Source organism: Callithrix jacchus, chromosome 8 (genome assembly GCF_049354715.1).
Source record: "Callithrix jacchus isolate 240 chromosome 8, calJac240_pri, whole genome shotgun sequence".
In the NCBI taxonomy this organism is placed as follows: Eukaryota; Metazoa; Chordata; class Mammalia; order Primates; family Cebidae; genus Callithrix; species Callithrix jacchus.
The window spans coordinates 13094784-13112433 of NC_133509.1; the positions used below are offsets into that span (position 1 = coordinate 13094784).

Consider the following 17650-nt stretch of genomic DNA (forward strand, 5'->3'; position numbering starts at 1 on the left):
TCTCAGGTCTCCCATCCTTTCCTTGTGCTGAACCCCTATCGACTCCAGTGGGGATGGCACCAGGTTCAAGAGGGCAGAGACACCCAGAAACAGCAAATGAGACACGCGGTTTTACTGGGGCTTACGTACAGAGGAGAGCCCAGCAGTGGTGGGCCGGGCAGAACTGCAGCTGCTTGTAAAAGGCATGCAGCTGGTACAGCATTTCAACTTAGCACCTTAACAGGCTCCACCTGGGAATCTTCACGCCCCCCGATGATTATCCCCCCTCCCCCGCCAAAACTCAGTGCTCAGCCCCCTGTACAGCCAATGTTCCACCAGACAGGCCAACAGCTCAGATGTTCCTGATAGACAAGGACCTAATCTCCAGGTTGGCCACGCTCAGATTCCCTAGCTCAGAACACACATTCAGGTGCATCTGCCACACAGGGCCATTCTTGGGGTGCACTCAGGTGATTGCTATCAGGTGTGTTTACCTGGCCCCAGCATCATAGGAACATGAGTGGGCAGAATGTAGAGATGGGGTGCGGAGGACCAGCTGCCTTTGGGCCTGAGTTCTGGGGTCTCCGTGGGCTTCCCCTACCCAAGCTGATCCTCATCCTGACAAAAGTCTGGGCTCCCATGAGGGCGGGGCTCCCCAGCACCTGCTTCCTCTCCTTTCCCATTTCTCCTAAAAGGCACTGTGGAAGAAAGGGAGCATGGGAGAGAGGAGACTCACCTCTCCACTGGCTTCAAGAGCGTCACCAAGGCTGGAATGCCTCAAAGAGGAGGCAGAGGCTGGGGGATGCAACAGCCAACGGCAGAAAGATGGACATGGAGGCAGGCAGACCCAGGTTGCTGCTGTCCCTCCCCTGCAGCCAGCAGCCTCCCAGGACTCAGAGGCTGGGCTGGGCTGTGGTCTCTTACCTGTCTCATGGTCTCTTTCAGGCTCAATCACAGGCTCCCCACAATTGAGTCTGCCCTCACACTTCTGAACCCACAGCCTCGTGGAAAGTCTCAGACAGACCCAGCCCTGACAGTCACCAGATGTGGGACCTCAGGCCATCACTTAACCTCTCTGTCCCTCAGATTCTCCTTCTAAAACGGGGACTGCAGCATACACCTGGCTCCTGCCTTCCACCACCTCCCATGATGGCTTCCCCAGGCCATCCAGGTCCCCCCCTTTCATAAAAGCAGAACCTTCCCTCTCCTGCCTCGTCCTCCTCTCTGTGCTGGTGGTTCTGGCTTCTGCTCAAAGTTCTTGGAAGAAGGGGGCTATGCTCTCCCCACCCCTGAATTCCCCATTCAGTCCTGAACCCCGGGCAGTGTTGACCTTTAAGAAGTGCTCGGCAAATATGCATTAAGGGGAAGTCAAGGATGGAGAATACTGAGTCGATGAGGCCTGCAGTCCTGGCTACTGAATTCTCTTTTTGTTTAGAATTAGAATTCCAGGGTGAATATCAAGTCCTCTTACTCACAAACCTTGAAAAAGCATTTGCTGCCATGTATACAGCTCCCTTCTGTCCCTGTCACGGTGACTGCACCCCAGTGTGCAGGGCTGACACAGAGCCCACTGTCCCGGGGAGGCCCACAGGCACACCAGATGCCAGCAGAAGGCGGCCCAGGCGGGGCTTCGAGGGGCCGCGGGCTGGGCAGAGCCGCACATGAGGAACAGCAAGTGTAATTGCTTTGTGGTGATTCATCTAAAGTTGCTTTAACCTTGACAGCCAGCTCGCCGCTGTGAAAAAACAACTCGAGAGTGAGCTGCGGCCTCCTGGCTGGCACGGCACCCTCTGTACACCCACTGTGAGCGTGAGCTATACCTGGACGGGGGAGGGCTCAGCAGGAGCTCCCACCGGAAGGGGGCCAGAATGTGATCACAAGGCTGCCCCATCCCCCTCATGCCCCACCTCCCCACCTCCCATCTTCTCCAGGTCTGGGAATGAAGAGAGAATCAGAGTGGCCAGGCACCGGGCAGGGAGGGGAGACGTACTCCCCGGGGCAGTGGGGCAGGCAGTTACCAGGGCCTCAGATTAGGTGAGCCAGTCCTGGACTTTGACTCCTTAGAAATAGAATATCACGAGCTGTCACGGTGGAAACAGTCATGCTCACTTTCCCCCCCTCCCTTTTTTTTTTTTTTCTGAGACAGAGTCTCACCCTGTCATCCAGGCTGGAGTACAGTGATGCAATCTCGGCTCACCGCAACCTCCACCTCTTGGGTTCAAGCAATTCTCCTCCCTCAGCCTCCCAAGTAGCTGGGACTACAGGCACCCACCATCACCCCTGGCTAATTTCTGTATTTTTAGCAGCACAGGGCTTCACCATGTTGGCCAGGCTGGTCTTGAACTCCTGACCTTAAATGATCTGCCTGCCTCAGCCTCCCAAAGTGCTGGGATTACAGGTGTGAGCCACCATGCTCTTCCTACTTTAAAGATGAGAAAACTGAATCCCATGGAGAGGAAAGGATCAGGGTCCCCCAGGCAGAGGTGGAACAAAGCCAGCCTTCCTGTATGTTAAGGCACAGGACTTCTGCTATGAACTGAATGTTTAAGTCCCCGCTAAATCCATGTCAAAACACTAATCCCCAATGTAGTGCTGTGTGAAGGTGGGACTTGTGGAAGAAGGTCATCAGTCCCCTTAGAGGGAGGACACTGATTTAAAGAAGAGATGTGAGGGACACAATCCCTTTTCTCCATGCTTGAGGACACCAGGAGAAGGCAGTCCCTTGCCAGAAATGGAGTCAGCCAGAGCCTTGGTCTTGGACCTTCGAGTCTCCAGAACTGTGAGAATTACATTTCCATGGAAGCCACCCAGTCTATGTCATCCTTGTTATGGCAGCCTGAACTAACGAAGGCAACTCCCATCAGGGGCAGCATGGAGCAGAGGGAACAGTACAAGTTCTGGGTTCTGACCCCAGATCTGCTGCTTGTTAGTTGGGTGAATATCAGAAGTGCCTCCACCTCTCTGAGCATTGACTTCTTCATTTGTGGAATAGAATAACATATGTTCTCTCCAGGCTGCTGGGCAGATGAAATGGGACAGTTGGCTGGGAGCAGTGGCTCACGCCTGTAATCCCAGCACTTAGGGAGGCCAAAGTGAGCAGATCACCCGAGGTCAGGAGTTCGAGATCAGCCTGGCCAACATGGAGAAACCCCAACTCTACTAAAAATACAAAATTAGCCAGTCGTGGTGGCACATGCCTGTAATCCCAGCTACTCGGGAGGCTGAGGCAGGAGAATCTCTTGAACCCGGGAGGTGAAGGTTGGGTGAACTGAGATCGTTCCATCACACTCCAGACCAGGTAACAAGAGGGAAACTCCGTCTTAAAAAAAAAATGAAGCCGGGCGCAGTGACTCACACCTATAATCCCAGAACTTTGGGAGGCTGAGGCAGGTAGATCACAAGGTCAACAGATCGAGACCATCCTGGTCAACAAGGTGAAGCCCTGTCTCTACTAAATATACAAAAATTAGCTGGGCATGGTGAGCGCCTGTAATCCCAGCTACTCAGGAGGCTGAGGCAGGAGAATTGCCTGATCCCAGGAGGCAGAGGCTGCGGTGAGCCAAGATCGTGCCATTGCACTCCAGCCTGGGTAACAACAGCGAAACTCTGACTCAAAAAAAAAAAAAATTAGCTGGGTGTGGTGGTGGGCACCTGTAGTCCCAGCTACTAGGGAGTCTGACACAGGAGAATCGCTTGAACCCAGGAGATGGAGGTTGCAGTGAGCCGAGACTGCGCCACTGCACTCCAGCCTGGGTGACAGAGCAAGATTCTGTCTCAAAAAAGAAAAGGGTGGGGGGAGAGTTTACGTGAAGCATTTGCACACAGTGGACAGTGGGAGCATGAAGCCCCATCACCTTCCTCCTCCGAAATGTGGCCCCTCATCACGCTTCTTTCTTCCCTCCTCCCTCCCTCCCCCCTCACATTCATTCTCCTTAAGCCCTTGCTGGGAAGGAGCCTTTAAGTTTTGGCAGTGGCCCTTCCCAGCTGACCCATGTGGTAGGACACACACGCCCCCCAATCTGGCCCTGCCCATCTCCTCTTGGTACCTCTCACCCATCCCAGGCCAGGGGCAGGAACCCAGGCCCACATCCTATACCTTTGCTCTGCCCCATGTCCTGTGCTACCATGCCGTGGTGTTGCCATTTTCATGAGTGAGTGTCCAGCGACCCTGAGACAGACATTCCCCGATGTACTTTCCAAGTCAGGCAGCTGGCAGGGTCGACATCCCTGGAAATCTCCAATCCCAGTGCCTGGCCTGACCTGCAGGCATAGGTTTTGGGGCTATACCCCCAGGCCTCCCCAGGAGCAGGGTCATTTTAGGTATGAAGGTTGAGATCGTCTTTTTGGTTTTTCAATAAATGCCAATTGTACATTTCATTCTATAATAAATCTGTATTTGTTTTAACATAAGGAAATGTCTAAACTATCAGGTAACTAATGTGCCATTACGTGGTAAAAAATTTAAACCCTATAGCTTCAAGAGTCTCTAGCAAAAGTCTTTTTAATAAATAGTATCGGGGAAACTGGATATGCACATGCAAAAAAAAGAAACTGAAACCTTATACAAAATTAACTCGAAATGGATCAAAGACCTAAATGCAAGAGCATAACTATGAAACTGAGAAGAAACCACAGGGGAAAAGCATCATGACATTGAATTTGGCAATGATTTCTTGTATATTAAACTAAAAGCATAAGCAACAAAAGAAAAAACAGTTAAACTGTACTTCATAAAAAAAAAAAAACTTTTATATATCAAAAGACATGATCAATAGGCTGAGGCAGGAACATTGCTTGAGGCCAGGAGTTTGAGACCAGCCTGGGCAACATAGTGAGACCTCGTATCTACAAAAAAAACTTTCAAAATCAGGAAGGCATGGTGACACATGCCTGTAGTTCCAGCTACTCAGGAGCCTGAAGCCAGAAGATGGCTTGAGCTTGGGAGATCAAGACTGAAGTGAGCTGTGATTGTGCCACTGCACTCCAGACTGAGTGACAAAGTGAATTCCTGTATCTAAACAATACAAATTTTTAAAAAGGACACTATCAACAGAGTGAAAAGGGAACTCAGAGAATTGGAGAAAATATCTGCAGATCACGTATGGTCATGCGTTGCTTAACCATGGGGATATGTTCTGAGAAATGCACTGGTAGGTGACTTTGTGGCTGTCCAAACATCACAGAGTGCACCTGCGCAAACCTAGCCGGTATAGCGTACTACACACCTAGGCTCTACTATCTAGGTTTGACTACCATTGTACATGAGATTAATCGGTCACTGACCCAAACGTCATTATGTGGTGTGTGACGCTAACAAGTGGTTAATATCCAGAATATAAAAATAATTCCTATAACTCAACACAAAACAATCTGATTAAAAAACGGGCAAAGGGATAGGGGATCATGTTGGATGGGAGACAGGACTAGATCGCAGCTCCAGACAACGTGGAGCCTTGCACTGTGAATTTTAGCTCCAAGTAAACTGCAAGAACAAGCCAGCAATCCCGAGAACAACCCACAGACCCTCTGAAGGAAGCAGACTGCTCATGCAAGACCCGAGAGACACCCCAAATACTGTTAGTGGGAGCACTTCCCCACTGTGGAATTGGGAAAGGGAGACCCTCCTCTCCCGAACACACCCCCGCACTGGAGAGGCTGAAGTCTGTTTGTGGGAGAAGTTTCTGACTTTACCGAGAGCTGAGTCAAGTTAGAGAGCCCAGCAAAATACAAGGGTAAGGGAAGCAGCAGAAAGGCTTGGGGGTCCCCAAGCAACCCATTCCTGTCTGGCACCACAGGGATCCATCAGGAGGGTGGCCAGAAGCAGGGGATAAAACTCCGCAGGGAGAAGGAATTCTCTAGCTAGAGTTTGTAACAACTTGAACCGGGAGAAGCCTCCAGGCCAGAACTTGGAGGAGGTCTCGAATTGTGCAGACTTCACAAGGCGGGGAAGAACTAAAGCCCTTTTCTTTCCAGGCTGGGGGCAGATAGCCTCAGGCAAGTGTTCAAGCCCCTCTCACCCTCTGCCTGGAAACAGACTCTGGGGTATTGGTGGGGGGACACGGTGGGAGTGAGACTGACCCTTTGGTTTGTGGTTTGCATGGGAGCTGGGTGAGGCCTGTGCCTGCTGCCTTTCCCCCACTTCCCTGACAACCTGCAGGACTCAACAGAGGTAGCCATAATCCTCCTAGGTAAACAACTCCAGTGACCTGGGAATCTTACCTCATCCCCCACAGCAGCCGCAGCAAGACCCACCCAAGGAGATTCTGAGCTCAGACACACCTAGCCCCACCCTCACCTGATGGTCCTTCCCTATCTATCCTGGAAGTAGAAGACAATACAATCTTGAGAGTTCTAGGGCCCCACCCACTGCCAGTTCCTCTCCACACTACTACAGCTGATGCTTTCTGGAAAGCGCCACCTCCTGGCAGGAGGCCAACCAGCACAAAAATAGAGCATTAAACCACCAAAGCTAAGGACCTTCACGGAGTCCACTGCACCCTCCACCACCTCGACCAGAACAGGCACTGGTATCCATGGCTGAGAGACCCATAGCCAGTTTATATCACAGGACTCTGTGCAGACAATCCCCACTGCTAGGCCAGAGCCAGGTAGACTTACTGGGTGGCTAGATCCAGAAGAGAGACAACAATCACTGCAGTTCAACTCACAGGAAGCCACATCCATAGGGAAAGGGGGAGAGTAATACATCAACGGAACACCCTGTGGGACAAAAGAATCTGAACAACAACCTTCAGCCCTAGATCTTCCCTGTGACAGAGATTACCCTAATGAGAAGGAACCAGAAAACCAACCCTGGTAATATGACAAAAACAAGGCTCTTCAATACCCTCCAAAAATCACACTAGTTCACTAGCAATGGATCCAAACCAAGAAGAAATCCCTGTTTTACCTGATAAGGAATTCAGGAGGTTAGTTATTAAGTTAATCAGGGAGGGAACAGAGAAAGGTAAAGCCCAATGCAAGGAAATCCAAAAAACGATACAAGAAGTAAAGGGAGAAACATTCAAGGACATAGATAGCTTAATGAAAAAATAATCGAAAATTCAGGAAACTTTGAACATACTTTTAGAAATGTGAAATGCTCTGGAAAGCCTCAGCAGTAGAATTGGACAAGTAGAAGAAAGAAATTCTGAGCCCAAAGACAATGTCTTTGAATTAACCCAATCCAACAAAGACAAAGAAACAAGAATAAGAAAATATGAACAAAGCCTCCAAGAAGTCTGGGATTACGTTAAACCATCAAACCTAAGAATCAGTGTTCATGAGGAAGAAGAAAATTCTAAAAGCCTGGAAAATATATTTTGGGGAATAACTGAGGAAAACTTCCCCGGCCTTGCGAGAGACCTAGACATCCAAATACAAGAAGCAAAAGGAACACCTGGGAAATTCATTGCAAAAAGATCTTCACCTCGGCACACTGTCATCAGGTTATCCAGAGTTAAGACAAAGGAAAGAATCTTAAGAGCTGTGAGACAGAAGCACCAAGTAACCTATAACGGAAAACCTATTGGATTAACAGCCGATTTCTCAGCAGAAACCCTATAAGCTAGAAGGGATTGAGGACCTATCTTCAGCCTCCTCAGACAAAAAAATTATCAGCCAAGAATTCTGTATTCAGCAAAATTAAGCATCATATATGAAGGAAAGATACAATCGCTTTCAAACAAACAAATGCTGAGAGAATTCACCATTACTAAGCAACCACTATAAGAACTGCTAAAAGGAGCTCTAACTCTTGAAACAAATCATGGAAACACATCAAAACAGAACCTCTTTAAAGTAGAACTCACACAGGACCTATACAACAACAATACAAGTTAAAAGGCAAAAACAAAAACAAAATCAAAAAGTACACAGGCCACAAAGAGCATGATGAATGCTTTTTGTAACACTGAGTGTAAATGGCCTAAATACTCCACTTAAAAGATACACAACTGCAGAATGGATGAGAACTCACCAACCAACTATCCTCTGCCTTCAGGAGACTCACCTAACACATAGGGACTCACATAAACTGAAAGGGGTGGAAAAAGGCATTTCATGCCACTGAACACCAGAAGTGAGCAGGGGTAGCTATTCTTGTAGCAGACAAAACAAACTTTAAAGCAACAGCAGTTAAAAGAGACAAAGAGGGACATTATAGAATGGTAAAAGGCCTTTTTTACCTGATATTGTCCAACAGGAAAATATCACAATCCTAAACATATATGCACCTAACACTGGAGCTCCCAAATTTAAGAGACAATTACTATTAGACCTAAGAAATGAGATGAACAGCACCGCAGTCATAGTGGGGGACTTCAGCACTCCACTGACGGCACTAGACAGGTCATCGAGACAGAAAGTCACCAAAGAAACCATGGATTTAAACTACACCTTGGGACAAACGGACTTAACAGATATACAGAACATTTCATCCAGCAACCTCGGAACACACATTCCGTTCAACAGCACATGGAGCTTTCTCCAAGACAGACCACGTGATAGGCCACAAAATGAGCCTCAATTGAAGAAAACTCAAAGTGTATCAAGCACTCTCTCAGACCACAGTGGAATAAATCCGGAAATCAACTCTAAAAGGAACCTTCAAAACCATGCAAATACATGGAAATTAAATAACCTGCTCCTATATAAGCCCTGGGTCAAAAATGAAATCAAGATGAAAATTAAAAAATTCTTCCAGTGACAACAATGACACAACCTATCAAAACCTCCGGGATACAGCAAAGGCCATGCTGAGAGGAAAGTTCATAGCCCTACACGCCTACATCAAACAGACTGAAAGAGTGCAAACAGGCCGGGCGCGGTGGCTCACGCCTACAATCCCAGCACTTTATAAGGTGGGTGGATCACGAGGTCAAGAGATCGAGACCATCCTGGTCAACAAGGTGAAACCCCGTCTCTACTAAAAATACAAAAATTATCTGGGCATGGTGGCGCGTGCCTGCAGTCCCAGCTACTCGGGAGGCTGAGGCAGGAGAATTGCTTGAACCCAGGAGGTGGAGGCTGTGGTGAGCTGAGATCACGCCATTGCACTCCAGTCTGGGTAACAAGAGCGAAACTCCATCTCAAAAAAAAAAAAAAAAAAAAAAAGTGCATGGGCTGGGCGCGGTGGCTCACGTCTGTAATCCCAGCACTTTGGGAGGCTGAGGTGGGTGGATCACAAGGTCAAGAGATCGAGACCATCCTGGTCAACATGGTGAAATCCCGCCTCTACTGAAAATACAAAAAAATTAGCTGGGCATGGTGGCGCGTGCCTGTAGTCCCAGCTACTCAGGAGGCTGAGGCAGGAGAATTGCCTGAACCCAGGAGGCGGAGGTTGCGGTGAGCCGAGATCGCACCATTGCACTCCAGCCTGGGTGACAAGAGTGAAACTCCGTCTCAAAAAAAAAAAAAAAAAAAAAAGAGTGCAAACAGACAATCTAAGGTCACACCTCAAGGAACTAGAGAAACGAGAACAAACCAAACCCAAACCCACCAGAAGAAAGAAAATAGCCAAGATCAGAGCATAAATGAAATTGAAACAACAACAAAATACAAAAGAAAATGAAACAAAAAGCTGGTTCTTTGAAAAGATAAATAAAATTCATACATCATTAGCAAGATTGACAAAAGAAGAGAGAAAATAACTTCACTAAGAAATGCGGCAGGAGATATTATAACTGACACCACTGAAATACAGAAGATCATTCAAAGCTAGTACAAACCCACCTTTATGCGCAGAAACTACAAAACCTAGAAGGGATGGATAAATTCCTGGAAAAACACAACCATCCTAGCTTAAATCAGGAAGAATTAGATGCCCTGAACAGAACAGTAAGTAACAAGTAGTGAGGCTGAAGTGGCAATTTAAAAATTACCAACAAAAAATAGTCCAGGGCCAGACAGATTCACAGCAGAATTGTACCAAACATTCAAAGAATTGGTACCAATCCTTTTGACACTATTCCACAATATAGAGAAAAAAGGAACCCACCCTAATTCATTCTATGAAGCCAGCATCACCCTAATACCAAAACCGGGAAAGCACATAACCAAATGCAGGGCATGGTGGCTGGCGCCTGTTATTCCAACACTTCGGGAGGCCGAGGCGAGTGGATCACTTCAGGTCAGGACATCAAGACCAGCTTGACCAACACAGCAAAACCCCATCTCTACTAATAATACAAAAATTAGCTGGGCATGGGGGCATGCACCTGTAATCCCAGCTGCTCTGGAGACTGAGGCAGGAGAATCACTTGAACCTGGGAGGCAGAGATCGCACCACTGCACTCTAGCCTGGGCAACAGAGCAAGACTCTGTCTCCAAAAAAAGGAGGAAATTATGACACATGGTATGGCACAGATGAATCTTGAGGACATTATGCTAAGTCAAACAAGCCAGTCACGAAGGGAGAAATACTGTATGATGCCAATTACATGAAGCACAGAGTAGTCAAATTCAGAGAGACAGAAAGCAGATTGTTGGTTGCCAAGGGCGAGGGGAGGGGCAGTGAGTGTTCAGTGAGGACAGTTTCAGCTGGGGAGGGTGAAAAAGTTCTAGAGATGGATGGTGGCGATGAATGGACTCATGACTCATGTTTCCAAACTGCATTTAAAAATGTTGAAATGAGTAATTTTATGGTATGTATCTTTTATCATGATTTTTTTTCAAAAGAATCTTTAGCAAACAGTTTGAGAAGCACTGACCTTAAGGCTCCTGGACTAGTATAGGAGCGTGGGCATATTTTGAGCTGGTTAACATTCTATTTTAATCTGCGGATAGCTTACAGCCAAGTTAGCCTTGGGTCCCACACACTATTCACGATAAGAACGCACTGGACTTGGCAGAAGCTATGGCTGATGGTGGCCCAGCTTGGTTCTGGCTGCCTACATCACTCAGGGCTGCTCTGCCATCCTGCCTTTTGCCCAGTGTCTGGGACGTAGGGAGCAATTCCACAAGACAGCAGGACAGCGTGCACTGGGTTCTGACCCTGTCCCAAGCGCACGGATAAGACCAGTCAGGTGGAATACGTGACAATGTGGGAAAGAGCAGGAAACAGAGGAGCAGGCTTCTCCCTCATCTCTACCCCAGGCCTTCTGGAGGGGACGTCTGAGACCAAAACCGAAATACCATTCTGTAGCCTGGAACCCAAAGTGCAAAGCACCCTGGGAGGGGAGGCACAGAAGCAGGATCCAGGAAATACAATAATCAAATCATACAATGAAAGCTTAAATTTCCAAGTTAATTCTTGGGCATCATTTATAAAAATTAACAGGGCATATTTAATTTAGGAATTGGCTCATGTCCTCTTTACAGCTGAAATCTCATAAATGAAATATGCTGGATCGTTGCCCAGTGCGGAAATAAAAGTTATGAATAATGTTTCTATCTCAATCATTGTCAGTGCTTTAATATTCCTAATTACTTTAAAAAGCTAGACATTCGATATAGGAAAACTTTTTTCCTTTTTATCTCCACTTGTGAGATTAGTGCAATTTAATAAGAGTCACTCTTTCGTCTTGATTCAGTATAAACTGACATTTCATCCTTTTACTCTTCATTATTATACGGGATGGAGGTTTATGACCAAGCAGGCAGCCACTCCGTTTCCCCTTAGTGGTACGTCCAGCAGCCCAGAATTATCCCACAGTTGGTGTGTCAGCCCACCAGGCAAATCAGTATCACCTCTCTTCCTTTATGGAGAATAAATTAGTCCAGACCTTAAAAAAATTCAGCTGTAAAAGAACAATGAGAAGTCCCCACCCCCACCCCCACCGACACCCCCAACCTAGTACTAGATTTATCCCCTTCACTGCTGTCAAGGTCATAAATCCCTTGGCAGCCACAAAGGGCAAGGTAGGGGCAGGCAGTCAGATGATGGATCTTCATAACCCTCCCTGCCACTTCCAGGAATTTATCCTAAGAAGAAATTGGGACAAGTGGATAAAGATATATGCATAAGAAGAATCACTGCAGCATTTTAACACACAATCCAAAAATCCCTAAAAAGTCCAAAAAGTGTTTTTAAAAATTCAGCACCAAAATCCATTTAGAGGCAACATCTACATGAACCTGATGTGAGGTTATATGTTGTCCTTAAGTCACTAGATGTGATTAGTCATCTGTCACTTCAGAAATATCACTTTTACCCAGGGTGCTGCCCGGACCCCACCGGGTCATAGGTCACACATAACATACCCACCATATGCTTTCTAAACTCTGAAAAATTCTCAATTCTGAAGCCAACAGGCTCCACGGATCTTGGATAAAGGATGGTGCACCTATGATAGTGAAGAATCGGAGATAACCTAAATGTCCATCACCAAGTGACTAGTTAAATACACACGGTAATCCACAGAATGAAATTCTGTGAGGCCATTAAAAGCCTAAGGGAGATGCACATTTATTGACAAGAAAATGAGTGCATAGTATAAAGTGAAATTTAAAAAGCAAGTGATAGACTAGCATACATATTTGATCTAAATAATAAAAGACATGTCCAGATCTGAAACGACAGGAGGGATAAGCACCCAGATGTGCAGTGGTGATCTCCGGGGAGGAGAGTCTACATTTTTTGTCTACACTTCTGCTACAGTTTTTCTTTTTAACATGAACTGGTATAACCTAATAACCAGAAGGAAAAATACAAACAAGAATGATGCTTTCAATTAAACAAAACCGAAGCTTCTCTGAAAGGGTGTCACACGTACAGACCCCATTCAGAGACCACACGGAAGTGAGATTGAGACACCTGTCTCCACAGATTGAGGCCCACTAAGACACTAGGGGCACTGCAGAGCGCACACCGGTAGACAGAACCCCAACAGCATGTAGCAAGCAGCCTCAATTGCTTGGCGGAAAGCTGGTAACAATTTGTGTCCCATGGCTGACCCCCTCTATCTCCACAACAGTACCTCAGGGCCACATCTTTTAAGTAGAGCTCAGCTTCCCCTGTGAACAACCACGTTTTCTCATGACAGATCCATTTCAACCTTGGGCTATATTAACAGAGGTTGAGCATTCAGAAGGAGGGAGAATGTAACAATTAAGAGCTCAGGTTCACGACGTAGGTGTTGGCTTGGGTGATAGCCTCAGACTTACCATTGACTAGCTGTGTGTCTACCGGAAGTTCTTTAACCTCTCTCTGCTTCAATTTGCTCCTTTGTAAAATGGGGCTAAATAACACTTCCCATGCTGTAAGCAGGTGGTGAAAATTAAAACAAGTAGATTAAAAAAAAAAAAAAAAGGCACTCAGTGCATAATGAAATTCAGTACATAGTCATGACATCCACTGTCATTTTCCATACTGGTCACACCAAGCTTGCAGTTGTGCGGTCAGATCTAGGCGGGAGCATTTAAGAGGAATGAAGGCCACAGCCAAGGGAGAGATGCCAGATGGGAAAAGCAGTCCCGATGACATCATGTGAGAAACCAGGGAGCTTGGAGAAGAAACTCTTGTGGAGGAAAATGATCACTATCTTCTAATACCGGACAGATCAATTTCAACCTTGGGCTATATTAACAGAGGCTGAGCATCCAGAAGGAGGGAGAATGTAACAGACTCAGGACATGAGTGTTTGCTTGGGTGACAGTCCCAGACTTACTACTGACTAGCCTCAGTGGCTGTTATTAGCTGCTCTGAGGTGACCATTTCTATACACACAGACTTACTCTTGTCCAGTGAACTCCTTAGAAGAAATTCCATGGACAAGAACCACCATGGTCATCCATCACCCTGACCTGGACTTTATTATGAGCAAGAACTAACCAGTAGGAGCTAGAAGGTAGATTCCCTCTGCAGAGAAGGAAAAACGTTCCAATAGTGAGAATGGGATTCCATAAGAGGTAGTGAGCTCCTCGTCAGTGGAGGTATTCAAGCGGAGGTTGGAAAGCTCTTAGCAGGGCATCTAAATGGTCAATGCTCTGAATGATATTGAAAGTGAGAATCTATGAATTGCTTTAATTCAATGCTGTCGTCCCTCAAACAGGGTTGGAACCCCTTTTAGAACTTCCCATGGGTTCAACAGCACATGCCTTTGAGTAGACCCAAGAGTGCTGGCTCCTCAACCCATGAGGACGGTTGTAATTGAGAGGAGAGAGCTTTCAGGTTGCTTAGCACCAAGTCTGGTGACTGAATTGGGGGCGTTAAATCAGACAGCCTAGTTCTGTGCTGTGAAGTAACAGGTCTGTTTCCCTGCTTCCTTGGTAAATTCACTCTGGGGACAAGTCATACTCTAAACTGCCTAGTCCTGTTCATCAAATGCCACCTTCGTTCCATCTCTTCCATTAGGCCGGAAACCCTGAAAAGGCCCAGACCATGTCTAAAAGACCCTCCAGGGTCCTCTCCGCGGCCTAGTACAGTTCTGAGCATAGAGTGAGTATTGAATACACTTGCCCTCATGGGTGATTTCCATACACTCAGGGCCTCAGGGGACTCTGGCTGTATTTCAACCTCCAGTAAGCTGCCCTCAGCATTAGAATCCAGCAGCAGCAGGCAGACCCGTCCCAGCAGGGCTGACCTAATCCAAGTCAGATATCCCCTCCTCAAAGATTTCTTGTAAGCCAAGTTACCCAAAACAAAACTCAGATAAGCGAGGAAAAGCCCAGACATTTTACCCATCGTGTTTTTGCAGCTCAAGTCCACAGAAAGACTGGCTAGACATCTCCCTTTATTTAGCTCACCCATGCCTCAGTTTACCTTTCATCGTCTGGCCCTGTTTCTCAGTCCTGGCTCACTCAAAACAGGACAAGTGGAAGGAGAAGGCCACTGTGGTCACTGGAGATCCCAATACACTGGGGGGTTTCTTGGGTACCTCAGACAGATCATGGACTCCCTGAGCCACGATAATCACCAAGGCTCAAAACGAAACCACATACTGGTTTTGGCCAGAACATTCTCATGCACTGCGTAGACAGAGAGGCTCCAGTCAAGGCCTTTGAGGGGAAAAAAATAACTAGATGTTTCCACCGCAGCAGAGAGTAGAAAAGGGCAACGCACCACACTGGCTAACATGGACCCAACATTCTCCTGAGTTTTCGTAACCATGGTAGTCAGGTATGGGAGGGGGAACATGGAGGTGACTCCCCGAGATGGGTGAATAATGGGGCTGAGATCCCTAGTGGAGCCGCTTGGCTATGTTATCTACTCAGGTCACCATGAGAAGACTCCATGCCAACTCAAAGCAGGAAGAAATTTGAGCTTCAACGTTAGTCAAGGCCTCTCTGAATATCAGTTAAGACCACAATACTAACCACCCCTTGACTGCATAATGTGCCAATGGATAGGTGGTCATCTGCAAATATCTGGGGGCAATAAACCAGAGGAGGAGGAGGATTCGTCTTCATCTGGGTTCTTGGCACAGAATTCCCTGAACAGCTACCAGTTATGCCCCACCCTCTCGGTGGCCAACTCCACAGTAGAGACAATGCACCATGCCACTGTGGGTCACTGGGCCGGCCCCAAGAACATCACCTCACCCCAAGCTCAGTAGGAAGGCTTCCCTGGGGAAGGTGAACCAACTGCACACAAAAATGTAGGAACACAGGGACCTGCCCCCCACGGGTGTCCTGTTCTAATTTTGGGGACACAGATATCTTAATGCCCACCAGTCTCATAAATCAGTTCCCCTGAGCTTCTGCGGGCACTCACAAAACTGAGTGCTTGGATTAGTGAACCTGGGGACCAGGGCTGGACAACGGTGACCTCTTGGGTGTGTACTCCTGGGCACTGGGTCAATTTCACATCAACCATCAGAGACCCTATCTAGACACGTTCCATCAAAAGTCAGAGTGGTCCAGATGACCCAACAATTCCCTATATACACAACATACAATGCCCCCCCCAGAGCCCCACAAATCAGCACCCCTCCAGCGCCACCATGTTCTCACTGCAGGTATACCTCCTCCTGATGTTCGCACGGGCTCAGGCAGGCCATCCCAAGTCACCCCAGCACAACACAAAAACGTAGCAGGCACACACCACAGCCCACCCCCCTACCAAGTCAGAGCCAAGGGGCCTCCTGACCCCCAAACGCCAGACTCACCGCTGGAGCAGTCGGGCCCTCCCCAGCCGGGCTCGCAGTGGCAGGTGTCCGGGGAAACGCAGCGGCCGTGCACACACTCCTCCGTACACAGGGCTGAGGGGACACGGGGAGAGAGAGAAAGAACCAGAACAAACAGTGAAAATCAACCATCTGGTCAAGGAGCATAATCTATTTTGTCACAACTCCCTGGTGCACAGGGACGCTCAGAACACATCACCAGCTTGGGGGAAAATCAAGCTACACCTGACCTGAGTCATTTAATTAACTTCAGAATGCATCCTACAAGAGTACATTTCATCCCAGCCTCATTTCCTAAAATGAAACTCCAAGATGGAGAAGGGGTAACTTTGTTGGCTTTTTGAGACCATTTCCTCCAACATTTAACAATAGAGACCTCCACAAACCTCAGCTCCTAAACCCACACCCCTGCTCTTTCCCCATCTGCTCAGGAAATGACCGGTCCCTTGCATCTTGCGCTTTCTCCAGTTTCCTTCTGCAGAGGCCTCAAAACGTATCAGCCTGCCTGAAAAGAAGGTCCCTTCTCACTTTCCCTCCCACCTTTCTGCCCTCCTCCCCAAATGTCCCTATTTTGGGGCTCTCAAATGTCAGCAAATCTGCAAAGTACACACATGCAGAGGAAGCAAAGCAACAGCTAATTATAAAAAAGTAATTAAGAAAGACATCCACGATGATGATAATTGTAATTAGAAAGTAGCTGGCAATTTCTTATCACGCAGTTGAATGCTGCAGCCTCCTGAGGTGGGAGGTGACAGCGGCAGGCAGTTCCCCTCAACCACTCTGGTGCTGGGGGTTTACTGACAGCAGTTTGAGGAAGGGAAATTATTCTTCTTTCCTTTGACAGAATCCACATTTCCTGAAGGTCATCTTTTGCTCCTGAAAGATCTGCCCCACCATCTAAGCCATCAGCCAAGGATTACAGAAAGCCCCCATGTGCCGCCCCTCACCAAGTCGGAAAGCTCAGGGAATCAGCAGCTCCCATCAACCCTGTCAATTTCTTAGACGAGATCTAGATGAAGGTCCCCCGCCTGGCCCACCCCTGGAAAGCAAGAGACTTCTCTCTGCCCAGTAGTGGCCTGGGCTAGAGTAGCAGATGGCCCCCTTTGGTGGCCTCCCACCCACTGCCTGGCCTAAATCCCCTCTGGGAAGATGTTGGGTTAGACAACAAGGCTCATTTTATGGCTGGTGTGATCCTCCAGCCCTTCTTAAGCACAGAAATTGACCCTGAAGCTGCTGTCTTAGCTTTGCCCAGGCCCCCTAGAATGTGGTGTGTCTAGAGATCCAGGACCTTCTGATGGCTACAAGTAGCCTTCAGGGAGGGTTGTGGTACTTCCCCAGCGCTGGAGCCCTGCTCACTTGCAGCCCTGGGAAGTGGCTAGCGCAGCGCTGGAGAACCCACTGGGCCTTGATTCAGGGGGCGAGCTCTCCTTAAAACCACAATGTGCTGCTCACATGGCAGCTAGCAAGACTGTCACTCCTGCTGCCCAGGCTTCCCCTGTTGCCACTGGACTTTCCAAACAAGCTCAAATGGACCAATCCCTCCAGGACACACCAGTGTCCATCCTCTGGCTCCCCATGGGATGCCAGTCCCTTGGCCCAGCCAGCTC

The 17650-nt window shown here is 47.9% G+C and overlaps 1 protein-coding gene across 37 annotated transcripts in view; it reads right to left on the reverse strand.

Moving 5' to 3' along the window:
* Positions 1–17650, reverse strand: part of MEGF11 (multiple EGF like domains 11) — a 389272-nt gene that overhangs the window by 185604 nt on the left and 186018 nt on the right. For all 37 annotated transcript variants that reach the window (XR_013520753.1, XR_004729544.3, XR_004729545.3 and 34 more), the window contains one exon: positions 16026–16118. Coding sequence is in view for 34 of the 37 variants with exons in the window: in XM_035258930.3 (XP_035114821.2) it covers positions 16026–16118 (93 nt within the window). In the remaining 3 variants the exon portion in view is untranslated. The remainder of the gene's footprint in view (positions 1–16025; positions 16119–17650) is intronic.